General features: G+C 36.7%; 1 protein-coding gene across 5 annotated transcripts in view; it reads left to right on the top strand.

The window, feature by feature from the left end:
* EDA (ectodysplasin A) overlaps nucleotides 1-19,161 on the top strand; it is a 415,885-nt gene that overhangs the window by 378,794 nt on the left and 17,930 nt on the right. For all 5 annotated transcript variants that reach the window (XM_081794023.1, XM_081794025.1, XM_081794024.1 and 2 more), the window contains exon 3: nucleotides 16,057-16,080. In XM_081794023.1, coding sequence (XP_081650149.1) covers nucleotides 16,057-16,080 — 24 coding nt within the window. The remainder of the gene's footprint in view (nucleotides 1-16,056; nucleotides 16,081-19,161) is intronic.

Below are 19,161 nucleotides of genomic sequence, written 5' to 3'. Positions count from 1 at the left end.
GGGTATGGTGGGTATAGAGCCAGAGGTTAGAGGTCCATGTTAAAACTCATAAGAATCATTTACTAGCTGTGGTGAGCTATATTAGAACAAGAATGAAATCCTATACTGCTGAGATGATGTGCTCACTAGTATTTGTGAGAAATGTAATATAGTCTAATGACAATCTTGCCTATACTTTTTCATCCTTATTTTTTTCCAAGGGATATGCCAAATATCTACTGAGTAGAAGCTCTATGATAGCCCTTCTGTGACACAAGTTGAAGTAGAAGAAACAACTGGCTTTGAGCCCTTGTTGCTCTCAGCACTCTTTACCTCATGGTCATTTTGGAAAATAAAAATAAAAATTTTAATTAGCTCCTTATCTCACTGTATACTAAAATCTATACCAAATTAAAGATTTAAACATAAAAAATAAAATCATAAAATAACCATAAAAATCTAAAGAGTTATTTTTATAATGCTGGTGAATCTGTATTAAAAATGATAATGTAGAAATATAGTTATTGGCATAGAAATAACTATATATAGTTATATATATATATAGTTATATTCATGTTTTATATATATATATAAACAACATTTTTATTTGATCCCATTTTATAAAAATACCCATACATATGCCTAAAAAATTTCTAGATATCCATTAAAATGTTATCTGTGGTTATCTGTAGTTATCTGTGGGTAGTTTAATAAGCTGTTTTTCACACAAGACCCAAGTATATGCTGCCCACAAGAGACTCATTTCAGATCTAAAAACACATACAGATTGGAAGTGAATGGATGGAGAAAAAATACCATGCAAAGGGAAGCAAAAACAAACAAACAAACAAAAACAGGGTAACAATGCTTATATCAGACAAAATAGACTTTAAAACAAAGACTGTAGGGGCGCCTGGGTGGCTCAGTCGGTTGAGCGTCCAACTTCGGCTCAAGTCATGATCTCACGGTCTGTGAGTTTGAGCCCCGAGTTGGGCTCTGTGCTGACAGCTCAGAGCCTGGAGCCTGCTTCGGCTTCTGTGTTTCCCTGTCTCTCTGCCCCTCCCCCGCTCATGCTCTGTCTTTCTCTTTCTATCAAAAATAAATAAACATTAAAAAAAACCAAAAACTGTAGTAAGAAACAAAGTCACTACCTAAGGATAAAGGGATCAATCCAACAAGAAGTTATAACAATTGTAAATATCTATTCACCCAACATAGGAGCACCTAAAATAACATAAAGCAGATGTTAACAGACATATAGGGAGAAATTGACACCAATACAATAATAGTAGGGGACTTTAACACCCCACTTACATCAATGGATAGATCATCCAGACAGGAAATCAACAAGGAAATAGTGGCTTTGAATGACACATTAGACCTGATGGATGTAACAGATATATACAGAACATTCCATCCCAAACAGAAGAACACAAATTCTTCTTCTCAAGTACACATGGAACTTTCTCTAGAATAAATCGTGTTATCCCACAAAATGGATCTCAATAAATTTCAGAGATTGAAATCACATCAAGTATCTTTTCCAACAACAATGGTATAAAATTAGAAGTCAATTAGAAGAAAAAAATTGCAAAAAACACAAACACATGAAGGCTAAACAACATGCTACTAATCAACAAATGGGTCAGTGAAGAAATCAAAGAGGAAATTAAAAAAGAGCTAGAGGCCAACAAAAATGAAAACACAACAATCTAGATTCTTTGGGAGGTAGCAAAAGGAGTTCTAAGAGAGAAATTTACAATACAGGCCTACCTCAAGAAACAAGAACAATGTCAAATAAACAATCTAACCTTACACCTAAAGTAGCTAGAAAAAGAACAAAGTCCAAAGCTAGCAGCAGAAATGAAACAATAACTATTAGAGCAGAATAAGTGAAATAGAGACTTAAAAACAATAGGAAAGATCAGTGAATCAAGAGCTGGTTCTTTGAAAAGATAAACAAAATTGATAAACCTTTAGTTAGAGTCATCAAGAAAAAAGAGGACCCTAGTAAATAAAACCAAAAATGATGGAGAAGTAACAACTGACACTACAAAAATAGAATTATAAGACAGGGTGCCTGTTGAGAGTTCAACTCTTGATTTCAGCTCAGGTCATGATCCCAGGGTCATGGGATTGAGCCCCCACATCCAGCTCCACAATGAGTGTGGGGCCTGTTTAGGATTCGCTTTCTTCCTCTGCCCCTCTCCCCCACTCATACTCTCTTTCTGTCTTAAAAAAGAAAGAAAGAATTATAAGACAGTAGTATGAAGTTATACGCCAAAAATTTGGACAACCTATGGGAAATGGATAAATTCTTAAAACATACAATCTTCCTAAACCAAATAGGAAAAAATAGAAAATTTGAACAGACCAATTACTAGTAATGAAAGTGAATCAATTTGTTTTTTTAAAAAAAGGGGTGCCTGGGTGGCTCAGTTAGTTAAGTGTCCAACTTCAGCTCACGTCATGATCTGATGGTTTGTGGGTTCAAGCCCCACATCAGGCTCTGTGCTGAATGCTTGCTCAGACCCTGGAGCCTGCTTCAGATTCTGTGTCTCCTTCTTTCTCTGCCCCTCCTCTGCTCACGCTCTGTCTCACTCTCTCAAAAACAAATGTAATAAATTTTTTTTACATTAAAAAAACAAAATGACTCCTAACAGGCACGTCTGGGTGGCTCAGTTAGTTGAGCAACTGACTCTTGATTTTGGCTTAGGTCATGATCTCATGGTTGTGGCATCCAGCCCTGTGTCTGGCTCCACACTGGGCATGGAGCCTGCTTGGGATTTTCTCTCCCTCTGCCCCCTCCCCTGCTCATTCTTGCTCTCTCTCTCACTCTCTCTAAAAATATAAAGTAAACTTCCTAGCAAACAAAAGTACAGGACTAGATGGATTCATTCACAGGTGAATTCTGCAAAACATTTTAAAAACAATTAATACCCTATTCTTCTCAAACTATTAAAAAAATAGACAACGAAGGAAAACCAAAATTCATTCTGCGAGGTCACCATTACCCTGATACCAAAACCACATTACAAAAAAAAACATTCATATCAATATCTCTGATGAACACAGATGTTAAAATCCTCAACAAAATATTAGCAAACCAAATTCAACAGTACATTTAAAAAATCATTGACCACAATCAAGTGGGATTTATTCCCAGGATGCAAAGTGATTCAATATTTGCAAATCAATTAATGTGATAAGTCACATTAACAAGAAGAATACAAACCATATGATCATCAGTACATGTAAAAGCATTTGACAAAATACAGCATCCATTTATGGCTAATAACTCACAACAAAGTAGATTTAGAGGGAACATAGTTAAACATAATAAAGGCCATATATTTAAAAACCCACACCTAACATCATACGCAGTGGTTAAAAGCAGAAAGCTTTTCCTCTAAGTTAAGGAAAAGACAAGAATGTCTGCTCTCACCAGTTTTATTCAATATAGTACAGAAATCAGACAAGAAAAAAATAAAAGACATCAAAATTGGTAAGGAAGAAGTTAAATTGACACAATATGTAGATGATAGGATACTATACATAGAAAACCCTAAAGACTCCACAAGAAACTATTAGAACTAAAATTAATTCATAAAGTTGCAGGATACAAAACTAATATACAGAAATCTGTTGTGTTTCTATACACTAATAATGAAATAGCACAAAGAGACATTAAGAAAATAATTCCCTTTACAATTATATCAAAAAGAAAAATTAGGAATAAATTTAATCAAAAAAGTAAAAGGCCTACACTCTGAAAACTATAAGACATTGATGAAGGAAATTGAAGATGACACAAATGGAAATATGTACCATACTCATCAATTGGAAGAATTAATATAATTAAAATGTCAATACTACCCAAAGCAATCTACAAGTTTAATGCAATCCCTATCAAAATACCAGTAGCACTTTTCACAGAACTAGGAGAAAAAATCCTAAAATTTTTATAGAACCACAAAAGACCTTGAACAGCCAAAGCAATCTTGAGAATGAAGAACAAAACTGGAGGTATCACAATCCCAGATTTCAAGATATATTGCAAAGCTACAGTAATCAAAACAGTATGGTTCCAACACAAAAATGGATACATAGATCAATGGAACAGGATAGAGAGTCCAGAAATAAACCCACGCTACATGAATAAAGCAAGAGTATAGAATGGAGAAAAGACAATCTTTTCAATAAATGATGTTGGGAAAACTAGACCGCTAAATGCAGGAGAATAAAGCTGGACCTCTTTCTTTTTATAATCTTTATTTACCTTTGAGAGACAGAGAGAGACGGTACAAGCGGGGGAGGAGCAGAGACAGAGGGAGACACAGAATCCAAAGCAGGCTCCAGGCTCTGAGCTATCATCACAGAGCCCAATACAGGGCTCGAACCCACGAACCACGAGATCATGACCTGAGCCATAGTCGGACGCCCAACTGACTGAACCACCCAGGTGCCCCTGGACCTCTTTATTAACCACACACAAAAATGAACTCAAAATAGATTACAGACCTAAATGTGAGGCTTGAAACCATAAGGCTCCTAAAGGACAGTGTAGACAGTACTCTTTTGGACATAAGCCATAGCAATACATTTATGGCTATGTCTCCTCAGGCAAGGGAAACAAAAGCAAAAGTAAACGATTGGAACTACATGAAAATAAAAAACTTCTGGGGGTGCCTGGGTGTCTCAGTGGGTTAAGTGTCCAACTTCAGCCCAGGCCATGATCTCACAGTTTGTGAGTTCAGGCCCTGTGTTGGGCCCTATTCTGACAGCTCAGAGCCTGGAGCCTGCTTCAGATTCTGTCTCTGTCTCTCTCTCTCTCTCTCTCTCCGCCTTTCCCCTCCTTGTGCTCTGTCTCTTTGTTTCTCAAAAAATAAATAAACATTAAAAAATTAATAAAAATAAAAAACTTTTGCATAGCAAAGAAAATAAAAAACAAAACAAAAAGGTAACCTAATGAAGGTATTTGTAAATCATATACCTGGTAAGGCGTTAATATCCAAAATATATAAAGGACTTCTACAACTTAGAATTCAGGAAAATGGTGGCAGAGTAGGATGGCCCTAGGCTCACTTCATCCCATGAATACAATTAGATAACTATCAAATTATCATAAATACCCCAGAAATTGATCTTAAGACTAGCAGAACAAACTCCATAGCTAAAGATAGAAAAGTGGCCACATCGAAGAAGGTAGGAAGTACAGAGACATGGTTTGGGAGAGAAACAGATCATGGCCACTGCATCAGGGAGGGAGCCACAATTGTGAAGAAGGGTGAGAGACAGACTAACATACAGGAGAATGCATGAAGAAAATGAATTCCCCATAGCAATTGGCTTGGAAAATGAAGGGGGCTGAATTTTGTGAGTTATTGCAACCAGTGGGGATTAAAGCCTGGAATTCTTAAGGTCAGTGGTCTTGCTAGGGAAGAGTCTGGAGGCATTGGAGCTGCTCTTGGAGAGACGGCAGAGCAAACAGCGTGAAAACATATAGTATGTAAACAGCAATCTGAAGAAGGCCCAAGGCACATAGTGGGGAGGTTATTTGCTCATCTCAGAGCTTGTCTCAGAGAGGCAGTATTAATGGAGACACTCCTCCAGGAACATAGGAACTGATAGGCATCATTCCCCCACCCCCACCACTCCTCAGCATAAACACAGAGCCACCTGTAGGAACCAGTACAGTGCCAACACTGGCTACCCACATTGCTTATACCAGGCCCCATACTTCATGCTCTGTTGGAACCACCCTTCCTAGCCATACTTGCCTCAGCCCCAGCACAGATGGCCCCCTCCTCCAGAAGACCAGCCTAAACCCATGCCCATGCCATGTCTCCTGACCCAAAAGTTTTGCAGGACCTTGTTTCCAGCAGCAGTAGTGACAGGTCTCATTTCACAAATACACCAAGCACACCTGGTTAAAACACACCATATTCAGGCCAGGAAGCAAACATCACCTATAACAGGCAAAGGCATCCTCTGCAGATGACTGGCCAGAAGGATAAAGCAGCCAGGACACAATAGCTGAGTACACACAGCACACATTGGAGACATTCCCTGTAGTGCCAGGACCTGGGGAACAAAGGACACAGTGCAGGGCACTATAAGTCGTCTTCTAAATAAGGCCATTACTCTCAACAACAGGAAAAGTAGCTGACTTTCCTAACATACAGAAGCAGGCACAGAGACTTAGACAAAATGAGAAGACAGAGGAATCTGTCCCAGATGAAAGAACAGAAAATGGCCATGAACAGAGATCTAAATAAAACAGATATGAGTAACATACCTGATAGAGAATTTAAAGTAATTATCATAAAGATACTGGACTAGAGAAAAGAGTGGACAACATCAGTGAGACCCTTGACACAGAGATAAACAATAACATACCAGAGATAAAAGGCTCAATAAACAAAATGAGAAACACATTTGATGGAATGAACAGCAGGCTAGAAGAAGCAGAGGAATGAACTAATGACTTAGAAGATGGAGTAATGGAAAATAATCAAGCTGGAAAAAAAAGAAAAAAGAATTATGAATAATGAGAATAGACTTAGAGAACTCAGTGAATCCATCAAATGTAATCACATTGGCATTATAGGAATCCCAGAAGAAGAAGAAAAAAGAGGGCAGAAAAATTATTTGAAGAGATGATAGCTAAAAACTTCCCTTCCCTAATCTGGGGAAAGAAACAGATATCCAGATCCAGAAAGCACAGAAAACCCCAAATAAAATCAACAAAGCCAAATCCACCCAAGACATATTATAATCAAAATGGAAGGGGCACCTGGGAGGCTCAGTTGGTTGAGCATCCGACTTTGGCTCAGGTCATGATCTCACAGCTTGTAAGTTCGAGCCCTGCATCAGGCTCTGTGCTGACAGTTCAGAGCCTGGCTCCTCTTCGCATTCTGTGTCTCCCTCTCTCTCTGCCCATCCCCCACTCACACTCTGTTTCTATTGCTCAACAATAAATAAACAAATTTTAAAAATTTAAATGGTAAAATATACTGACAAAGAAAAAACTTTTAAAGCTGCAAGAAAAAAAAGAAAGCAGTTACATAAAAAAAGAAACCCCACAAAGCTACCAGCTGATTTTTCAGCAGAAACATCCCAAGCCAGAAGGGAGGGTCCTGATACATTCAACGTGCTGAATGGGAAAAATCTGAAACCAAGAATACTGTATCCAGCAAGGCTATATTAAGAATAGAAGATGAGATAAAAAGTTTCTTAGACAAATAAAAACTAAAGGAGTTCATGACCACTGAACCAGCCCTATAAGAAATATAAAAGGGGACTCTTTGAATCAAAAGGAAAGAACAAAAGTGGCAGCATGAAGGTAGGAAACACGAAAGCAGTAAAAATAAATATTTCTATAGATATCAGTCAAAAAACTCACAAAGTAAAAGGATATAAAATATGATGCCATATACCTAAAACATGAGGATGAGAGGAGTGGAGAATGGGTTTAACCTTAAACAACCATCAGCTTAATATAGACTGCTATATGCAAAAAAGATTATATACAAACCAAATGGTAACCATATATCAAAAATACTAATAAATATGCAAACAATAAGGAGAAAGAAATCCAAATATATCACCACAGAAATTCAGCAAAAATGAAAGAGAAAGACAAGACAGTATCACAGAAAATCTTCAGAAACAACCACAAACTAGTAATAAAATGGCAATAAATATATATCTATTAATAATTACTTTGACTGGAAATGGACTAAATGCTCAAATAAAAAGACATAGAGTGACAGAATGGGTAAAAGAAAAAAACATGACCCATCTATATGCTGATTACAGGAGACTTATTTTATTTGTAAATTTTTTAAGGTTTATTTTTGAGAGAAAAAAAGAAAGAGTGGGGGAAGGGCAGAGAGAGATGGAGACACAGAATCTGAAGCAGGCTCCAGACTCTGAGCTGTCAGCACAGAGCCCAGTGTGGGGCTTGAACTCATGAGCTGTGAGATCATGACCTGAGCCAAGTCAGACTAAGTCACCCAGGCACCCCTAGGAGTCCCATTTTAGGCCTAAAGACAGCTTCAGAGTGGAAGTGAATAGATGCAGAAATATTTATCATCCAAATTATTGTCAAATGAAAGCCAAGGTAGCAATACTTATATCAGGCAAAATAGACTTTAAAACAAAGACTGTAACAATAGATAAAGAAGAACACTATATAACAATAAATGGGCAATCCAACAAGAAGCTATAACAATTGTAAATATTTATGCACCCATCAAGAAAGCACCCAAATATGTGAAACAGTTAATAACAAATACAAAGTAACTAACCAATAATAATACAATATTAATAGGGCACTTTAACACCCCACATATATCAATGGACAGATCATCTAAGCAGAAAATAAACAAGGAAACAATGGCTTTGAAAGATACACTGTAACAGATGGATATAAGATGTATTCAGAACATTCCATCCTAAAACAGCAGAATACACATTCTTTTCAGCTGCACATGGAACATTATCTAAAATAGATCATATATTAGTCTACAACAGAAACCTCAACAAATTTAAAAAGATAGAATTCATACCATGCATCTTTTCTGACCACAATGCTAAGAAACTAGAAGTCAACCACAAGAAAAAAATCTGGAAAGACCACAAGTACATGGAGATAAAAAAACATGCTACTAAACAATGAATGAATCAGCCAAGAAATAAAAGAAGAAATGAAAAAGTGCATGTAAGGGGTGCCTGGGTGGCTCAGTCAGTTAAGCTTCACCACAGGTCATGATCTCATGGTTTGTGAGTTCGAGCCCCACGTTGGGCTCTGTGGTGACAGCTTGGAGCCTGGAACCTGCTTCAGATTCTGTGTCTCCATCTCTCTCTGCCCCTCCCCCACTCATGCTCTGTCTCTCTCTCAAAAATAAACAAACATTAAAAAAATATTTTAGGGCTGCCTGGTGGCTCAGTCAGTTAAGTGTCCAACTTCGGCTCAGGTCATGATCTCGTGGTTGGTGAATTCAAGCCCCGAGTTGGGCTCTGTGCTGACAACTCAGACCTGGAGCCTGCTTTGGATTCTGTGCCTCCCTCTCTCTTTCTCTCTCTCTCTCTCTCTCTCTCTCTCTGCCCCTCCCCACTTGCACTCTGTGTGTTTCTCAAGAATAAACATTAAATTTTTTAAACAATTTTTAAGTACATGTAAGCAAATTTAAATGAAGACACAATGATTCAAAACCTTTGGGATGAGGCAAAAGCAGTTCTAAGAGGCACATTGATAGCAATACATGCCAACATTAAAAAGGAAGATAAAGCTCAAAAAACAACATAAATATATAACTAAAAGTGCTAGAGAAAGAACAATACACAAAAACTAAAACCAACAGAAGGAAGATAATAAAAATAAAGATTATAGCAGAAATAAATAAAATGGAAATGAAGAAAAATAACAGTTCAAAAGATCAATGAAACCAGGGGCTGTTTTTTTTTTGTAAAGATCAATGTAATTGATAAACTTCTAGCCAAATAAATAAAATTACAAGTGAGAGAGGAGAAATAACAACCAACACACAGAAATACAAACAATTATAAGAGAATATTTGAAAAACTGTATACCAACAATCTGGACAACCTAGAAGAAAAGGATAAATTCCTAGAAACAAATAAATTACCAAAACTGACACATGAAGAAATAGAAAATTTGAACATACCAACAACCAGCAGAGAAATTGAATTAGTAATCAAAGAACTCCCAATAAACAAAAGTCCAGGATGAGATGGCTTCACAGGCGAATTCTACCAAACATTCAAAGAAGAGTTAATAGCTATTACTCCTAAACTATTCCAAAAACTAGAAATGGAAGGAAAACTTCCAAATTCATTGTATGAGGCAAGCATTATCTGATACCAAAACCAGATAAAAACACTACAAGAAAAAGAGAACTACAGGCCAATATCCCCAATGAACATAGATGCAAAAATCCTCAGTAAAGTACTAGCAAACCAAATCCAACAATACATTAAAAAAATAATCTCCACTATCAAGTGGGATTTTTTTCCTGGGTTGCAAAGGTGATTCAATACTGATAAATCAATCAACATGATACATCACATTAATAAAAGAAAGGAGAAAAACCATATGATCATTTTAATAGATGCAGAAAAAGCATTTGACAAATACATCCATTCATGATAAAAACCCTTAAAGAAAGTAGGGTTACAGGGAATATACCTCAACATAATGAAAGCCATATATGAAAAACCCACAGGTAATAGCATCCTTAATGGAGAAAAGCAGTGCTTTTCCTCTATGGTCAGGAATAAACAAGGATGTTCACTCTCACCACTTTCATTCAACATAGTACTGGAAATCCTAGCCCCAGCAATCAGACAACAAAAAGAAATAAAAGCCATCCAAATCAGCAAGGAAGAAGTAAAACTTTCACTGTTTGCAGATGACATGATACTCTATGTAGAAAACCTGAAAGATTCCACTAAAAAACTGCTAAAGCTGGTAGATAAATTCAGTAATTCACAAGATACAAAATCAACATACATAAATCTGTTGCATTTCTATAAAGCAATAATGAAGCATCAGCAAGAGAAATTTAAAAAACAATACCATTTACAAGTGCACCAAAAATAATAAGATACCTCAGAATAAACCTATCCAAAGAGATAAGAGATCTGTACTCAGAAAAGTGTACAACACTGATAAAAGAAATATAAGATGACACAAAGAAATGGAAATACAGTCCTGCTTGTGGATTAGAAGAACAAATATTACTTTTTTAACTTTTTAAATGTTTATTTTTGAGAGAGAGTGTGGGATGGGAGCAGAGAGAAAGGAAGACAGAGCATCCGAAGCAGGTTCCACACTGACAGCAGAGAACCCAACACAGAGCTCAAACTCACAAACTGTGAGCTCTTGACCTGAGCCGAAGTAAGACACTTAACCAACTCAGGCATCCAGGTGCCCCAAGAACAAATATTCTCAAAATGTCTATACTACCGAAAGCAATCTACACATTTAATGCAATCCCTATCAAATTATCAATAGAATTTTTCACTGAAATAGAACAAACAATCCCAAAATTTGTATGGAACCACAAAAAAACCTTGAATAGCCAAAGCAATCTTGAAGAAGACAAGCAAAGCAGGAGGTATCACAATTAGGACTTCAAGTTATATCACAAATCTATAATAATCAAAACAGTATGGTATTGGCACAAAAATAGACACAAAAATCAACAGAACAGAATAGACAACCCAGAAATGGACCCACAACTGTATGGTCAACTAATCTTCGCCAAAGCAGGAAAGAATATCCAATGGAAAAAAGTTGCTTTAACAAATGGTGTTGGGAAAACTGGACAACAACATGCAAAAGAATGAAACTGGACCACTTTCTTACACCATACACAAAAATAAATTCAAAATAGCTTAAAGACCTACATGTGAGACAGGAAACCATCAAAATCTTAAAGGAGAACATAGGCAGCAATCTCTTTTACCTCAGCCATAGTAACTTCTTACTAGACATGTTGCCAGAGGCAGGAGAAACAAAAGCAAAAATTAAGTACTGGGACTTCATCAAGATAAAAAGCTGCACAGCAAAGGAAAGAACTAACAAAACTAAAAGGCAGTCTACAGACTGGGATGAAGATATGGGAGAAGATATGTACAAATGATATACCTAATAAAGGGTTAGTATCCAAAATATATAAAGAACTTATCTAATAAAGGGTTAGTATCCAAAATATATAAAGAACTTATCAAACTCCCCACCCAAAAACCAAATAATACAGTTAAGAAATGGGCAGAAAATATGAATAGACATTTTTCCAAAGAAGACATCCAGATGGCTAACAGACACATGAAAAGATGCTCAACATCGCTCATCATCAGAGAAATGCAAATCAAAACCATGATGAGATACAAAACAAAACAAATGAGCAAAGGGGTAAAAGAAAGAAAGACAAACTAAGAAATAAACTTTTTTTTTCTTTTTAGCTTTGTATTTAAATTCTAGTTAACATACAGTGGTTTCGGGAGTAGAATTCAGTGATTCATCACTTGCATACAGCACCCAGTGCTCATCCCAGCAATTGTCGTCCTTAATGTCCATCACCCATTTAGCCCATCCTCTACCCACCTCCCTCCGTCAACCCTCAGTTTGTTCTCTATCTTTAAGAATCTCTTCTTGTTTGTTTCCCTCTCTCATTTTTCTTTTTTGTTTCCCTCTCCCCTATGTTCATCTATTTGCTTCTTAAATTCCACATATGAGTGAAATCATATGGTATTTTTCTTTCTCTGCCTGACTTACTTTGCTTAGCATTGTCTAGGTCCATCCATGTCATTGCCAATGGCAAGGTTTCATTCTTTTTGATGGCTGAGTAATATTCCATCATATATATATATATTCCATCATATATATATATATTCCATCATATATATATATATATATTCCATCATATATATATATATTCCATCATATATATATATATTCCATCATATATATATATATTCCATCATATATATATATATTCCATCATATATATATATTCCATCATATATATATATTCCACCATATATATATATATATTCCATCATATATATATATATATATATATATATATATATATTCCATCATATATATACACACACACACACACATAGAATGGCAAGGTTTCATTCTTTTTGATGGCTGAGTAATATTCCATCATATATATATATATATATATATATATATATATATATATATATATTCCATCATACACACACACACACACACACACACACATACCCCATCTTCTTTAGCCATTTATCACTTGATGGATAGTCAAGCTCTTTCCATAGTTTGGCTATTGTTGATAATGCTGCTATAAACCTCAGAGTGTGTATATCTCTTCAAATATATAGTTGTGTATCCTTTGGGTAAATACCTAGTAGTGCAATATCTGGATCATAGGGTAGTTCTATTTTTAACTTTGAGGAGCCTCCATACTGTTTTCCAGAGTAGCTGCACCAGTTTACATTCCCACCAACAGTGCAAGAGGGTTTCCCTTTCTACACATCCTGGCCAAAACCTGTTGTTTCCAAGAAACAAACTCTTAACTATAGTCAACAAACTGATGGTTACCGAAGGGTAGGGGGTGAGGGGATGGGTTAAATAAGTGATGGGGATTAGGGAGTGTAGTTGTCATGATGAGCTTCAGGTGATGTATAGAATTATTGAATCACTATATTGTATACCTGAAACTAATATAACACTGTATTTTACTAACTGAAACTAAAATAAAAACTTAAAAAAAGAACTTTTACAATTCAACCCCCAAAAAATATAATTTAAAATGGGCAGGTGACCTGAATAGACATTTTTCCATAGAAGACATACAGATAGCCAAGAGACACATGAAAAGATGCTCAACATCACTAATCACTAAGGAAATATAAATCAAAAACACAAGAAGATACCACTTGTCAGAATCACTAGAATCAAAACAATAAGAAATAATATTACTCAGCCACAGAAGAGTGTGATCCTGCAAATTGTGACATTGATGGTCCTAGAAGGTATAATGATGCTAAGTGAAATAAGTCAGACAAGGAAAGATAAATACCATAGATTTCACTTACATGTGGAATCTAAAAGTAAAACTAATTAATAAATAAACAAAGAGCAGAATCAGAGCTATAAATATAGAAAACAAGGTGAGAGTTGCCAGAGGCAAGAGAGGTAGGGCGATGGGCAATGGTTGAAGGGGAGTGGAAGATACAGGCTTCCAGTTATGGAATGAATAAGTCACAGGGGTAAAAGATACAGCATAGGGAATCAGGCCCTGTGCTGAAGGCTCGGAGCCTGGAGCCTGCTTCGGATTCTGTGTCTCCCTCTCTCTCGGACTGTCGCACTCTCTTTCTCTCTCTCTCAAAAATAAACATTAAAAATTTAAAAAATAAAAAGATACAGCATAGGGAGTATAGTCAATAATATCTTAATAGAGATGTATGGTGACAGATGGTAGCTACACTTGTGGTGAACATAACTTATAGAGTTGTCCAATCACTGTCATACACCTGAAACTAATGTAACATTGTGTCAACTATACTTCAGTTAAAAATAAGAATCACTGAAAAAAAGAAGAAAAGAATGGAATAAAAATAGTTGTGTTTAAAAAATATTTTTTTCTTTTTTCTCTTCCTTTTTATGTACATATGTATGCATTTATATATGTACAATATAAACACAATAGAAGTTAGAACATTTTTTTAAACTTCCCTTTCCCTCTTTTCTGTTGTTGATTTAGTTCAGACTTTCTCCAGGAAGCTTTTTTTTTCAACTGGCCAGTATATTCCCTTAGGTCTCCCCCTTTAGTATTTTCGTATCCAATTGTAAGTTCTTTCAGGATAGAGTTGTGTATCATTATTTACTGTGCTGCCTTCCATAGTCATGCTTGGTGAGGGCTGGTTGCTTGGTGATGGTCTGATTTCCTCAAAACCTGCTTTGAAGTATGATGTAACAATGCTACCTCTAGCCAGCTAAAATGGTCAGAAACTTGTCCAGGGCTAGCACAACTTGTCTATGAGTGCAGTGTTGCTGCAATGGCTACCATATCACCATTCTGCCAGGCTGAGGTAGCTGAGCAGCTGGCTGGTAGCTGGCTGATGGGACTGGGCTTTTCTGTGTAAAGTGTTCCTCAAATAGCTTTTTTGGTCAAGGACATGGCCCTTCTCATGTTGAGTGCTGCCTCTTAGTCGGCAGTATTTGTGTAGCCATACTTCCCTGCCAGAACCTCCCTGCACATTGTCAAGAGCTGTCAATGCCATTAGAAACATAAAGGATAAGCCCCAGAGAAAGAATACAAAGGACTGGGAGGAGGAAAAAGAATGGAGAGTTATGACCTTAAGTGTGCAGGTTGCTAAACCCAACCTAAAACACCCCCTGCACATAATAATTCCTACTGTTACACATGAAATTTAGCAGGAAAATTATGAAAATAAAATTATTTTGCAAGGGGAGTCTACACAGACATTGGTTTCAAGGGACCTCTATAAGGTTTCATGGCCACACTGGTGGCCCTCCAGGTTGACTTCAGATTGAGCCTGCCTCTGTTAGAGCCTGCTCTTATAAAGATCATTCTAGGCTTGTTGCAAGGATAAAATGAGATGATACATGAAAATTGGTTTTATAGACTATAAAACAATATGCAAATGCTTGGTGTTCTTTTTGTAAGCTCCTGAAGGCACTGACAGTGGTTTAATATTGTCCAATAGTGTCTTCATGGGAGTTTGGAACAGATTTTAAACACCTGTATCTGAAGAAAATCAAATCCACCTACAGAATGAAGAGAATTGGGTCCCCAGGAGGGAAAAAATGTCTGGGAGATACCTAAATTGTGTCTGGGGAGTGGTCGTTACCTAACCATATAAGAAAAGCCTTGGGTTTCCTGAGTGTCCTCAATTGATGAGAATTGTTTTCTTTAGAAGTAATTTCCAAGAAAATGCCTGTGATCTCATTTTCAGTGAAACTGTTGACACTTCTTTAAAAGTGTCTGTTAACTTATAGTAAATTACAGTGGGAGTGCATGTGGTCCCCACATGAATGTATTATGGTCACACTGTTTTAATAACTAACAATTTAAATCACAGTAAGTGACTAAAAAGTAAACTGCTGCTGCTTCTGCTCCTTCCATGAAAATGACCCTTTTTTCCATTTAGCTTCAATGCATGAGATTTCATATCAGTTCTTCATCTGAATGCACGAGTCTTCAATCTCAGGAATGGTTGTTGAGTTCTGTGTTTATGGGCATTTCATCCCCATGAAGAAGTACCCATTCCCTCGCTGCAAAGACTGAGCCTGAAAGATTTTTCTAAGGAAGAATCTTTCTTATAACTTTCTTGTTACAGTAGTCAAAAAACACAAACAAACTGGGGAGGTCTGATAGTTGGGAGATACCTTGCCAATAACCTGACCCTTGGTGTGCAGCTCCCTCCAACTCTACAATGTCATGGGAGTTTCTCCTGTGACTGTCTTGGAGAATAAACACTCTCTGTTAATGTCCAGTGACTTAATTTTCCATTTTCTTTTTTTAACAGGTCCAGTTAAAAACAAGAAAAAGGGTAAGTTAAGCTCCTGATTTTATGAAATTGCTCTCATGTCTTTTCTAAAATTAGAAGAAAAGGGGCACCAGGGTGGCTCAGTCAGTTAAGCATCTGACTTCAGCTCAGGTCATGATCTCACAGTTCGTGAGTTCAAGCCTCACATCAGGCTGTCTGCTCTCAGTACAGAGCACACTTGGGATCCTCTGTCCCTCCTCTCTCTGCTCCTCCCCCTCCCTCCCTCTCTCTCTCTCCCTCTCTCAAGTAAATAAACATTTAATTTAAAAATTAAATAAATAAGTAAATAAATAAATTTAGAAGAAAAAAAGGGAGTAGGATTTTTATATGTTCTTTCAATGCTGTTTGTTCATTGATTTATTCAATCACCTGTGATCTTCTCGAGTATTGTAGCTTCTGTGGAACAAGAAATAGAGATTGTGTTTTGGTGATGATCCATGAAATTGCTTCTCTAGCAGCGTATGAAAGTTGTTTTTATTTTTCTTTCTTGCTCCCTCTTTCATACAATTAAATTTACATCTCTTTTCTTCATTCTTCCTTACTCTTTTCCCTGTCCTCCTTTGTCCTTTTTTTGCTCTCCTTTATCAAATCACTGATCATCTGTAAATTAAGTCCTGATGAATTAAGTCCTGAGACAGCTTGTGGGGACTAGGTACACTACCTTCTGAAAGATGTCAGTACCCTATTCTTGGCCTAAAAGCTATCCCCATCCTATGTCTCAGTCAGGGAAGATGTTTCTTGCTTTGGAGTTTCAATATCATTTTCTCTGTGATGGAAAAACTAGGCTGAAGTATTACCCTGATCTTTTAGTCTTTTCAAAGAAGCTTCTCATTGAGCAGATCCATTTTGCCATTGTTGGGTCAGTAAGTTTCTGATATACCTCCAACAGGACTGGTCCAAGAGCTTGTATAAGCACTTGCATACTTGAAGAGTATACAAACATACATACAAAGAGTACCCAAAGACAGAACAAGTTCCAAAACACAAAAGTAGGCAACATGGCAATATGGTCCACTCCTTAGGACTAAAAAAAAAGAAAGAAAAAGAAACTACAAAACCAGTTTTAAATACCTATTTGTTTCTGTTTTCCTACATAGAAAGAAGAAAGAGTGAAATTAATGATTTTTCATTAAAACGCTTTAACCAAAATGGTTCGGTTAAGATTTCTGGAGCTTCATAGTACGCCAATCCCAGAGTAGGCCAAAAAGACTGGTTTCAGCCACCGCCTGCCACTTCTCTGAGCACTAGGGTACTCTGGTGGCTTGAAGTACCATGGCCCACATGGAAAACCTATGTTGCTACTGTAAAGAAACTGAGGAATAGTCTGGCCTCCTGAGGACCTGATCTGAGCAAAGGTGGAAAAGAAGCCAAGAGCTGGGATCAGTGAGGAAATCTTTCTCCATTGGGTCTGGGCACTCACCAAGATATTATGTATTTAAGAAAGTAAATTTGACTTTTAAGCATGTATGTTTTTTTCTAATAGTTTTTTTTTTAAAGAGCAGGTTTAGGTTCACAACAAAATTGAGGGGAAAGTACAGAGTGTTCCCATATATTCCCTGCCCCCACATGTGGACAACCTCCCCCACTGTCAAGTTTTTTCTTGGACCAGAGTAGTACATTTGCTGTAATTGATGAACCTCCATTGACATATACCATTATCACTCAAAGTCCATAGTTTACGTTAGACTTCATCTTGGTGCTGTACATTCTATGGGTTTTGACAAATGTATAATGACATAGATCCCCATAGATTACAGTATTATACAGAATAGTTTAACTGCTCTAAAAATCCTCTGTTCTTTGCCTCTTCATCATTGCCTCTGCCCTAAGCACTGGCAACCACTAATATTTCTATTGTCTTTTTAGTTTTGCCTTTTCCAAAATGTCAGTAATCCCCAGCCTCTATTTCACCTATACCCCCTCCCCTCTGGTACCATCAGTTTGTTGTCTATAGATAAGAATCTGTTTCTTGGTTTGTCTTTCTCTCTCTCTTTCTCTTTCCTTTTGCTTGTTTGCTTTGTTTCTTAAATTCCACATGTGAGTGAAATCATATGGTATTTGTCTTTCTCTGACTGACTTATTTTGCTTAGTCTAGTACTCTCTAGCTCCATCCATATCACATCTTCTTTCTCAATTCATCAGTCAGTGGACACTTGTGCTATTTCCATAATTTGGCTACTGTAGATAATACTGCTATAAACATCGGGGTGCATGTATTCATTTGAATTAGCATTTTTGTATTCTTTGGGTAAATACCTAGTAGCACAATTGCTGGACTTTAGGGCAGTTTTATTTGTAACCTTTTCAGGAACCTCCATACTGTTTTCCAGAGTGGATGTACCAGTTTTCATTCCCACCAACAAGGCCAGAGGGTTCCCCTTTCTCCACATCCTCACCAACACCTGTTGTTTCCTGTGTCATTAATTTTAGCCATTCTGACAGGTGTGAGGTGATACCTCATTGTAGTTTTGACTTGCATTTCCCTGATGATGAGTGATGTTGACCATCTTTTCATGTGTCTGTTGTCCATCAGTATGTCTTCTTTGGGAAAATGTCTCTTCATGTCTTCCACTCATTTTTTAATCAGATTATTTGCTTTTATGTGTTAAGTTTTATAAGTTCTTTACATATTTTGGATACTAACCCTTTATCAGATATGTCATTTGCAATTATCTTCTCCTATTCTGTAGGTTGCCTTTTAGTTGTGTTCATTGTTTCCTTTGCTGTGAAGAAGATTTTTATTTTGATGTAGTCCCAATAGTTTATTTTTTATTTTGTTTCCCTTGCCTCACGAGACATACCTAGAGAGAAGTTGCTATGGCCAATGTCAGAGAAGTTACTGCCTGTGTTCTCTTCTAGGATTTTTATGGTTTTAGGTCTCACATTTAAGTCTTTAATCCATTTTTAATTTATTTTCGTGTATGGTGTAAGAAAGTGGTCCAATTTCATTCTTATGCATGTTGCTGTCCAGTTTTCCAACCCCATTTGTTAAAGAGGCATTCTTTTTCCTACTGGTTATTCTTTCTTGCTTTGTCAAAGATTAATTGACCATATAATTGTGGGTTCATTTCTGGGTTTCCTATT

Source organism: Panthera onca, chromosome X (genome assembly GCF_046562875.1).
Source record: "Panthera onca isolate mPanOnc1 chromosome X, mPanOnc1 haplotype 2, whole genome shotgun sequence".
In the NCBI taxonomy this organism is placed as follows: Eukaryota; Metazoa; Chordata; class Mammalia; order Carnivora; family Felidae; genus Panthera; species Panthera onca.
This window is presented reverse-complemented; position numbering and strand designations above follow the sequence as displayed.